The 11028-nt window shown below is 45.0% G+C and overlaps 1 protein-coding gene across 1 annotated transcript; it reads right to left on the reverse strand.

Moving 5' to 3' along the window:
• Positions 1–1026: 1026 nt before the first annotated feature.
• LOC104545279 (NADH-cytochrome b5 reductase-like) lies at positions 1027–10801 on the reverse strand. Its single transcript, XM_010190374.1, has 6 exons — positions 10625–10801; positions 9547–9695; positions 7981–8068; positions 4751–4855; positions 2858–3061; positions 1027–1230 (listed from the first exon to the last, which is right to left on the reverse strand). Exons 1-6 carry the CDS (start codon positions 10799–10801, stop codon positions 1027–1029), a joined length of 927 nt encoding a protein of 308 aa, XP_010188676.1.
• Positions 10802–11028: the final 227 nt, after the last annotated feature.

The raw sequence follows: 11028 nt of genomic DNA on the forward strand, positions 1-11028 counted from the left end.
TGTACTATTTGATACAGCTAAAAAATGAGGCATGCAACAAACAATGCAACATCACCTCTCACAGCCTGTGAAACCTCAACACAGGATGAGCTGGGAATGAATGGAAAGACACAAGGGTGTGCAGAAAGGCTGTATGTCCAGGTGGAGTTAGTAAGCACAGTGGTCTCAGATGGTAAAAGAGCAGACGGGGGGTATCTCAGAGGAAAGGCAGCAGCATCTTAGACTGAAATAGGAGGAAGGGGCCAAGGTGTCCAGGCTGGGTGCTGTGTCAGGGCAGTTGTGAGGCTGCCATGCCTCAGGGCAGGCCCTTGGCTCTGCCCCCTGCCCCACAGGGGAGCACCCCAGCAAAGCCCTGTGAAGCTTTCGCTCCTCAGGCAGCGTTCTTGTATGCTTGGAGCACTTCTTGGGCACCTCTGAGAGTCTTGTGGCAAAAAGAAACAGCTGTATAATTGATAAAGACAATCAGTTTAATGAGCCAGGGCTACTATACAACACTTGGGGACCGTGGTTGGAAAGGCTCCTTTCAGAGATCAGTATCTTCTCCTCTATGTTAGTGTATAACAGGGAAACTGAGGCACAGAGAGGTTGAAGTGACTTGCCTGGCATCACCCTGCAAGATAATGACACAACCAAAATCATGGACTCCAGAGCACCAGGCCACTGCAGAGTAACACAGATCACAAAGCAAGTCACTGGTCTTCATATTACAGCAGAACTCTATTTGGAAGCTTTTTTGGATGCCTAAGAGATCTCCCTCTTAAAATTGCACATGAAGACGGCCATTAACATTCATGTGCTGTTCCCTGAGGTGTGGGTGATTACAGCAGCCACTCTGCAGCAGCACCTGATCCTTAAAACACTCTCAAGAGTGGGAATCATACTGGAGACAAATATTTGATCCAAAGACCTATGAAAGTACACGCACAAGAAACTCAGCCTATCGAGATGACCAGTTTTGAGCAGTGTCTGCACAGAAACAAGGACACCCAAGGCTCATCCAAGTTTCCTCAGGTCAGGAAGAGCCTGCTAAAAGACAAAACAGGAATTTTCTTCAACTCCTGCAGCTTTCAAGTATCTACTCATATCTTCATTGAATGCAGCAGAGCCACAGATTAATACAAACGGCTTTCTTCGACAGGAACTTATTATCGTCTTCATCAAGTCTTCACTGAGACGACCAACGTACGTGTTTTCCCGATAGCTCCAAGGAAGTGTTTCCAGTGAAGTTTCCTGAAAAGGCAAAAGGTTTGCAGTGTGGCACATTAAAAAGGCCAACTGATTGCTTACTGTCGAATCTCCTTCCTCCTCCACTGGACATTTTTCACCCTTGCAACTCCACTTGAGTAGAACTGACACTTCCCAAGAGCTGCATTCCTCTTCAAAGCCCAGATCAAATCTTTCCTTGCCATGGGACCTGGCCATTCAGAGGGGACTGAACAAAACCAGAGCATAACTATCGCTAACAAATGCTGCAGAACCTCCTCCTTGGAGAACCACTTCCCAGCGTGCCCAAATCCTAAGTCCCAAGTCTACTCCTCTCTACTGCCTCTCCCATTCCCAGGCCTCTTTCAGTCCCATCTCCCTCGACCAAAACTGAAAGAAGCCAGCCCTGCTCCAAACACAGCTGTGATCCCAAGAGAAATGCCACATCCCACAGCATTAGAGCCAGTAGGGACTCCCCTACTGCTATTAATTAGAAGCAGAAGGTGCTCAGATGGTGACAGGCAGCAGAGTGAAATACTGAGGCAGACAGATATCCAATCCTGAAAGGGATGATGCACGAGCCAGGACTGAACCACAACACACGTGCTAAGAGAAGAGACGAACGGGAGAGATGCACACACGGGGCAGACGGTGCTGACAGGGGTCAGGTGGGTTTCTTGCCCTTCACTGATTGAATTTCAAGACCTCCTCACACTCTTGAGACAGCACTGTCCTGAAAAGGGTATTTAAGCTATGTCGCCAGAGACAATTACCGGTATAAAGCAGCTGAGGAGGTGCCTAAGTCACAAGTACTTTTCTCTATCCCCAATCTCAACTTGCCGAGGCCACGTGGAACATAATGTATGAGGCAGGTCCACCGCGAGAGATCCGAAAAAATTATTCATCTGAGAAACTAAAAATGCAGTGGGATTCACTCCCTTAGCATAAATAATTCTTTCTATATCCTCCCTGCAATGATTCTTCATTTCTAAGGGAAGTAATTTTCAACGGCTAAATCCATGCAGAACACAGGCAACTTTGGGATCAAATGGAAATGAAAAGACTGCTCAAAATGTAAGACCACTGAGAGGTATGCCCTCATCCCATGGATTTGGCAGAAAAAGTAATTTTACAAAAGGGGAAACAACTTAAAGAAGTTTAAAAATGGGTCAGCTAGGAAAGATAATTGCTGGGAAGTTGGTGCTAACATACTAGAAGAAGAGAGGTCTAGCCATGAGCAATGAATGGAAGATAAGGACAGATTAAGGCACTGGTATCAGGGAAAAAGAAATGGTTTACTTGCTGTGAGTCTCCCAGAGTCAAGTTTTCTTTGCACAAATGTTTAGTGTGGTGACAAGCGGCTGAAGTGGGGGACAAAAATCAGCAGTGACTATGAATCAGTGGGTTCATCCCGACAGAACAGCTACCAAGGAGGTGAAGGGGGACAAGCAGCAATGGTTGCTTCCCTGAAATTCTCCAGACTGGTAGCAGTGTGAGAACACGAGGCAGATTTAAGAATAGTAGCTATTGGATCACAAAATACCCTCGATGACTTAGAAAGAATTAAGATCATGCTGACAGAATAAAAAGAGGAGGCAGAGGCTCATCCAGCACACAGAACCCTCACACACACCCTTCATCTCCACTTATTTACCTGGCTTAAGACATAGAATATTCTGATGTTCCAGTATCGAGCCAGATCCTGGAGAAGAGGTTTCAGATAAATTCTGTCAAATGTACGGAAGCAGCCAACAAGAGTTACAAAGGTTTCATCCTCTTCATCATCTGTTATGGACTGGAGAATGGGAAGCATCGGTGCAAGGCCAGTACCAGACGCCAGCATGAGGAGTTCTCCGTGCTAACAACAAAACAGAAAATTCTGCATGAGCTGTGGTGACTGGAAACGGGTGTCCTCATGGTCAGCTCCTCCTTGCTGCCACGCTGATTTTTCCCTCGAGAAAGAACATATCAGAAGGTCATGAACTGGTACATTCAAATCTCAGTGTATTTTTCTACAAAGGATTACAAGCAGCACTTTCAGGGTTTCTATATCAAATCTCATAAAACTGGATTTTACCCAAATATAAAAATTTATCCTGACTTTAGCCTTGATTTCAGTTATTTTATACTTCAGTTTCAATTCTGCAGTACACTTTGCTGACCCACTGTGTGGTGTTTTCCCACGGGAAATGTTTCCTGGGTTTATCCTAGATAGATTCTGCAAAATACAATCCTGAATGTTCTCTGGAGGAAATGGTTTCTCCTCCTTCCTGACCCATGTATCTTCCTGGTACATTATCTCACTTTTATCAGTTACCAGCAGCACATAGTGCTTCCCACCCACAATGGGGGACGCTCACTCTACTCACAATGGGGACGTTCAGGCAGTAAGGTGCTGCGTGTAGGAGAACCGAAGGTTCCCAGCACTTCCTTCAGCTGCCTGTCAGTGCACCAATGCCAAAACTGGGAATTAAGCCTCTATTAAACCCTCAGAGGCTGCCTGTGCTCCATTTTGACTGAGCAGTTTATTGTGAATGGATCTGATCTGCCCGAGTCTGAGTCCTATTCTACTGGCAGCAAATAGAGATGAAAGAAAATGTTACTATGAAATGATTATTCGGGGCCTATGTTATAATTCCTAAACAATAAACAGTTCTTCTACAGCAAGTTGTTTTACAGATCACTCAGGTGCTTTGTAAACTGCATGCCCATGGATCACACAGCCAGCCCCTGAGTGCAGCCACTCCTAGGCATGACTGCCTTGTTCTGTCCCAGATTATTACCTGGAAGCTTTTAAAAGAAGGGAACAGCAGGGCAAGTATTTCAGGAAGCAGAACACAATTGCTCTGCATGGAGTTTGGCCACTGCGATTTTACAGCTTTATTTTTGTTGGGGGGGGGGAAGAGGGGAAAAAAAGAAAAAAGAAAAATCCAAGACTCTGGGATCTTAATGATCAGTGTTTCAATTTTGCTCCTCATTTGAAAGGTCAGAATTAAGTAATCGAATTAGTATGTGTGAGAAGCCCTTCCCTGAAACTGGATCTGCCTTTCTTTGCAGCAAGCCTGGTATCAGCAGGTGGGATCAGCATTTGCAGAGAGGCTGGGTGATGCGACACCTCACTGGAGCTGCTTCAACTCAGGGAATACCCAAGGGAGAAGATCAACACCTCTCCTTCGCTCATGCTCAGTCACAGAACAGCAGTGTGGTTCAAGTGAGGCAACAAGCGATCCACGCTTATTGCTGGTGCAAAGTGAGTTCCTTTTGTTACACACATCGGGAACTTCTAATGCAAGTGATGAACAGAGAGCCTTGCTAATATTTTCCAGTCTCTCGTCTACCTCCCTCTCTTCTTCCTTCTTAAATATTCTGCAGTTCAATAAGGTGCACTTTCTCCAGCTGACTGCTAATGCTGTAGCACCATACAGTAACCCAGGAAGTCCCTAAAATAATCACGAAAACAGTAATCAAATTGAAGCCTTCCCCTTGGCGTACTAAACAAAGCTGGCTGCTACAAGCTGAAACATCCTATGTCTCCGAGGGAACTAACCTTATTAGGTCGATACGGGAACCCTCCAAACGGCCCACGCCAAAAGACCACGTCTCCTTTTTTCCACGTTTTTATGTATTGTGACATTAGCCCAGCTTCATAGCACTAATAAAAAACATTACACAAAAGAAAAGAATAATTATACTCTGCTGGAAAGTTTCCCAGCTTAAAGTCAATTATAAAGTTATCTACATTTAAACAAGAATGGGACAAAAAAAAAACATTTCATGCTTTTAAAAAGAAAGATCATTCTATTTGAAAAATAACTCCGAGTTATACCCAAAACAAAGACATTTAAATTAAATCACATTGGATCCATTCCAGCTTGACTATAATGTAAACACAACCCACTCTCACGCAGTCTGAATTTCCAAAACTGGAAAAAGCTTATCAGAGCTCTTGCTTACAAAGCACACAGAGAAGAGTGCCTCGAATGTAAAGCACAGTCCAAGCCTTCAACTGTTCTCCAAATCTCAGGGTATGGGGTCTGGAAATACCCTCTGGGTACTGATAGTTATATAAACACTGCATAGCTCTTGCTTTATTTCAGTCTCTCGGATGCTGTGTTGATACAATTAGTGACCCAAAGTCAGGTTTCTCATTTATAAAACTCTTGCTTTCAGAACAGATCATCTGGATGCTGAGGAATGTCTTCACATTTTCCAAAAAAATATGTTAATTTGGGCCACACGGCAGAAAGACATTAACAAAATCCGCCTTGCTTTCCATCAGGCACAAACACCATTATGTAGGCTTTCGCCTTCAGGAATGCTAACCTCGCTCGTGACTGATGAGGAAGGGTCAGTGCTTGCTAGGAACAGAAACGAGAGGCTGGAAAACGAAGGACTCATCCAAGCAGCCTTGTTGCTATGTGCCAGACATACACGTATGTCCTAGAAGTCTGACCGCTTTATGGTTCATGAGAAAACGTGCACAGAAGAATGGCCACAGCCTATGGGATCTGGCTGGAGAGCAAGGGCTGGTCCCAACAGCAAGAGCAGGTGAGGCCACCAACTGCAGCAGACAACTGCTCCTGCACAGAGGCAATGCCACTGAAGCCTGAGGAAGAGCAACGCAACCAGAGGTCAAAAGATGGGATGCGATACAAGCCTTCAAAAAACCCCAAAAAGCCTATTTTGTTGTATTTTCTGCACGCGCGTTGGCCAGGAGCCCAGCTCCACACCCCAGTGCCTTGGCTGGCCACCAAGCTGCACTGCAGGCAAACAAAACTGGTGAACCACAACGCGAAGAAAAAGTGAGCTGTGCTTGTGCTTGCAAGCAGCCCTAGCTAATACAGCACGCGGATGCTCCTCCCCTCCTAACAACCTCCCTTAAACAAGATACCTGAAGCATTACGAAGTGCTAGCACCCGTCGTTACATTCGAAAGGTAAATGCATAACACGCACCCAGGCTCTGAGTTAGTGTCAGAAACATTTTGCGATCAGAAAGCTCTGGGCACGTCCTAAGTCTCATGCAAAGAGCGTGCAGTTGCATCAGAGGAGCAGTATTTTATAGCTGCCTTCTTCAAATGTATACGGAAACCCAAGGCAAGAGCAGAAAAGTCAGCCCCGCTCCCTGCTTATTCCCAATGGATCCGGGTAATGGAAACTAAGACGATCCTTCTTTCACCAAAATTATTCCCAAAAAATTGAAGTAAGAAGTGATTGCGTGGGTTTAAAATGAATTTTTCTAAATAAAAAGAAAAAAATAATTGTCTCCTGGAGGAGAACTTCTACACCCAGTTTTACACAGAGAGAAACCCTAACATTATAAAATCACTCAAAAAAGAGGGTTATGCTCTGTAAATGGCAAGTCCCTCATTCTTAACTGTAGTATCACAAATGCAATGCTATAATAACAGGAGACAGAAGGGTTTGAACAGTGCTTGGATTGCATAGTAATAATAATAATATAGTACTTTCCAAAATTGCCTGAATAGTGTGAAATATACCACAACCTACAGAGTGAGTTATAAAAATGGCTGCTTTATACCAGGCGTTACCAACCTCTTTTGTCACTGCCAGAGAATAACTAGAGCTCCCTTTGGGATGAAAGGTTGCATGTAAAGGAAAGGTATCATTACAATCATTACTATTATTATTGAAATGCAAAACCTGTGAGTAATAAGCAAGTATATATGAAATTTCACAGTCGTCCTGTGAACGCATCTCCTATTAATGCAACTCAAATGCAACATTTTTCTCCCCTACCACACACCAATTGCCACAAGAATGGTGAAATGACCCTCCCACAGGTGCCCTATAGAAACCGTGCACTTTCCTAAAGAACAGGGTTTGCATTCAAACACACAATGCATAATAAACCCCAAAATGCAAAATCCTGGGAGACAGGGAGAGGACAAGTGGTCGTTCTCTGCAAGCCACTTGGGACACCCAGCACTCTGGATTTCACACCTTGACTGAAGTCTGTGTTTGCCCTGAGGAGTCACCTGTGTCACACAAATGCAGTATTGGGAAAAAATCTTCCATTGGATACTCTCCACACAATGTAATCATTTATGAGGGCCCTGCAGACCTTATTCAGACAAATTTCCAGCCAAGTTCTCCTATAAAATGCTTCTGAACTCAACCAGCACTTTGTGGTGGCCTCCAGAAGGGCTAGGACACTGATCCTAAATGGGGCTTTGCCACCCCAGACACCTTGATAGGTGCAGCCCGTGCCCGTGGGCAACCTCTCTGCCCCATGGGCCATGGGGACCCTCAGACTGCAGGCAGCTCCAAAGCATTGCCTGCAGAGCAGAACAGTTGGCTATTCCCCACCTACATTTTTAAATAAAATGAAATTTTTTTCAAGGAGAGTTCTTAAAGAAAAATACAGAAGGGAAGGTAATGAATGGGCAAAGACTCCCCAAAATCAGTGGTTCGACTGGCCTGACAACTGGGTGTGATTTCAAAGCAGACTGAAAAGGCAAAATGAAATCAAGGAAGTGGAATGGGCACCTCTTTCCATGCTGGTGACTGCAGGGCTCCTGAGAGGCCCTCCCAAGTGCTTAACACAGCTTATGCTGCAAAGCACTTGTTTGTGTGCCACCTTCCTCCGTTCTCAGTTTTGTGCGGAAAAACTGCAGTTTTTATCAGCAAAGCACAACTGCTTCAAAACAACAGAAACAGTCCATGAGGGATTTGAGAGTCTCACTTGAAGTGCTGACAGCACGCTCAGTTCCTACAGAAAACACAGACTCCAATCCACATTGTACAGGCTTACTTACTTTCATTAAAACATCGAAGTAACCTTCTGCATTCCCTGGGCTAATGGGAGTATAGGCTCGCTGGACCTCCAAGCCATTCACCACTCCTCTGAGGAGAGAAATACAGGAACTCACTGTGACTTGGCTCGCTGACTGGTACTACTCAACCTCTGCAGAGATGAGGGAGGCAGCAGGTCCTCTTCCCCATGGCCCAGCCTATGCACAGATGCAAAACATTTCCCTTCCAGAGGTAAAAATCCAGGGGGAACATAATGGCTAAAGGCATCTTTTGTTTTCCCAGTTGTACCCCACATTCAGCTCTTGGACACATCCCTGGAAAGGTGTTTGAGATGTTTTGTAAGAAATGGCTGAACATATGAGAGTGGCAAAGGGGAGAGAAAATGCTTCCATGGCAAGTTTGCTGTCCCTTTGGGGCAGGGGACTGCTTTCCCTTCGTGCTCTGACAGTGTCTGGTAATTAAATAATGAAAGTTAGGGCATAGCTTTGACCTGAGGTCTTGTCAATATACACCATATTTTCCTGTAAGTCTCCTCTTTCCATAGAAAGTTTCCTCTTTTCCATAGAACATGGAAAGAAAGAAAAGAATATGGAAAGAAAGAATATGTGAACGGACACAAACTGGAACACAGGAGGTTCCACTGAAATCGGAGAAGAAACTTCTTCTCAGTGAGGGTGACAGAGCCCTGGCCCAGGCTGCCCAGAGAGGTTGTGGAGTCTCCTTCTCTGCAGACATTCAAAACCTGCCTGGACGCCTTCCTGTGTAACCTCATCTGGGTGTTCCTGCTCCGGCAGGGGGATTGGACTGGATGAGCTTTTGAGGTCCCTTCCAATCCCCAACGTTCTGGGATTCTGTAATATATCCACCCTGCTCTTTACTACCAAAACTGATGGAAGTGACCAAACCTTTCCCTCTGCTGTGTTATGAGGGATGGCTGAGGGGAGAAGCACGTGCTTTCAACAGCCAGCTGTACACATCAGCTGCTAACATACAAATAACGACAACAGATACAGATCAATGGCATCATAACACGACTTTTTCTATCTGGCAATGATCACCACAGATGGCCGAGACATAAACTTCTCCCAAGTGGCCTCTTTCTGGCAAGCAATAAACTACATAGGAGGGTTGTTTTGCTAGAAATCAGTCAGGAAATGCCTGGACACTAGGGGTTAACCCCAGGTGCTCAGTTACCCCAAGATATCAGGCCTAAAATACTGAGCTGTGGGGTAAGTGCAGCTCATTGTCTTCATTCCAACATGCTGGAGTAAATAATCTGTTTTCACATCTACTCTCTGCCTCTTTCTTTCCGCAGATGGATTTTCTTAATCATACCTAGTTTTTTCTGACCCACTGACACGAGGATAATGCTGAAGAAAAATGCACAGCTTTGGAATAGCTTTTACCATGAAATTAATAGAGCTAACGAGCTCACAAGTTCTTTCATCTGTGTCACTGTGGAGGTATAGAAATTATGATTTGCCTCGTGTGAAGCCTTTATCTATGGACAAAAACCTACGTATTAGGTTGCATAATGCAGACTGTTTAACTAGCACAAGGAACAATACCTTAACACGATATGTTGTCCTAAACTCAATCGCAGACTGCTGTTTCCTGGTAATTCAAATTTGTACTGGTAGGTGTCCTCTGTTAGCTGCTCCACCGAGCTTATGCTGAATGCAGTAAATGTATCTGGATTCAGTTCTGAATTATTGCTCTGCAAGAACAACAATAAATAATTACTTGGTTTGATGGCGCCTTTTATTATTTCATTTTTCTTTGGAAGCAAACGCATGTGCTAATTTAGCGCTGGAGATACTCAGTACTCAGAAGAGCGCGTGTTAAATGCTGGGGTGCAGCGCAAATTTCAGCTCTCTGCTGATTCATTATCATGTTCTGCAGCATGCACTTTGGGATCTTACATTTTCTCCCTCCCTTTTTAAATTACATTTTTACACCTTCCAGCAAGGTCATCCTGCTATGACTCACCACCATCATTTTCTCATGTCTGGAAACAAACAAAAGTGATACTGCTAAAAGAGCCAAGTGCTGCTTTGGGGGCAACTCTGAAACCTACTGATGACCACTGCGAATAGGAAATACTGTCCGCTGTTCCACCACCAATCGTTTTTGCTTGACCCAGCATAGTTAATCTTATGTAGAAGGGCCACGGCTAGCTTATAATAACGCTCTGAAGACAACTACTTCACCACACACAACGCAGCTTTTTTCAACCTCAAAATATGAGTCTAAAAAAACCAGCAAAGATTAAAAAGGTCAGGAAAACTGAGCTTCTCTGAAGAAACTATTGGAGAAAATGGTGATTCTTTGTACCTTTTACCCACTCCCACTTTCCAGAGAGGCAGTCTCTGGCTGCCGGGGGTACCCCAGCAAGAAGCAGCTGCAGACCAGGGCTGTAACGTGACACCAGGGCAAACTCCACACTTGGAAAATCACATTACAGCAGGGAAGAGAGCATGCAAGGGGGAGGGTGGCTGTGAAGGCAGTTTGGGGAATTGCATTTACAGCCTTCTCTTAAGGCACCGCTTTAATCTATCGCTGCATCCCTCGCCTGTCACCACAACCCCACCCGCTAACAAGTAGGATCAAAGCACTGGCTCTAGGATGTGATAAAGATAAATTGACCTGCTCCTTCTTTTCCATGAGGAGGTTTTTGTCTTGCTTTGCTTTGGCCCTTTCCCATTGTGCAAGCTCCTTCTCATACACATCATAGATGCAGGGTTTGCAGCCGCTGCCGCAGCACTGGGATGGAGAAGGTTCCTGGGGTTTGAGAGCCAGCCAGTCGTCCTCATTTCCACTCATTGTCTGCAAAACACAAGCCCTGCATCAAAAACAGCATGATGAAGAGTGGCATGCGCTCATCAGCTGAGCATTATTTGGAGAAGGACTCAGAAAAATATTTCTCGAGCATCTTGCATGTGCATCTCAGGGTACTCGGAAAACTGAAAGCCTGCAAGCTGCTCTGGCGCCTGCAACGCTCCATTTTTGTTCAAGCGCTCGCTGCCTCTGCCTCGTCCGGTGCAGGAATG

The sequence above is a fragment of the Mesitornis unicolor genome, unplaced genomic scaffold, assembly GCF_000695765.1.
Source record: "Mesitornis unicolor isolate BGI_N332 unplaced genomic scaffold, ASM69576v1 scaffold5158, whole genome shotgun sequence".
NCBI lineage: Eukaryota > Metazoa > Chordata > Aves > Mesitornithiformes > Mesitornithidae > Mesitornis > Mesitornis unicolor.

Coding starts and splice junctions, on each gene's coding strand:
- LOC104545279 (XM_010190374.1), bottom strand. CDS start 10,801: ATGAGTGGAAATGAGGACGACTGGCTGGCTCTCAAACCCCAGGAACCT. Junction 4,856..7,980: donor ACTTCGATGTTTTAATGAAA/GTAAGTAAGCCT, acceptor GTTTTTTATTAG/TGCTATGAAGCTGGGCTAAT. Junction 3,062..4,750: donor TCCCGTATCGACCTAATAAG/GTTAGTTCCCTC, acceptor TTTTGTTGTTAG/CACGGAGAACTCCTCATGCT.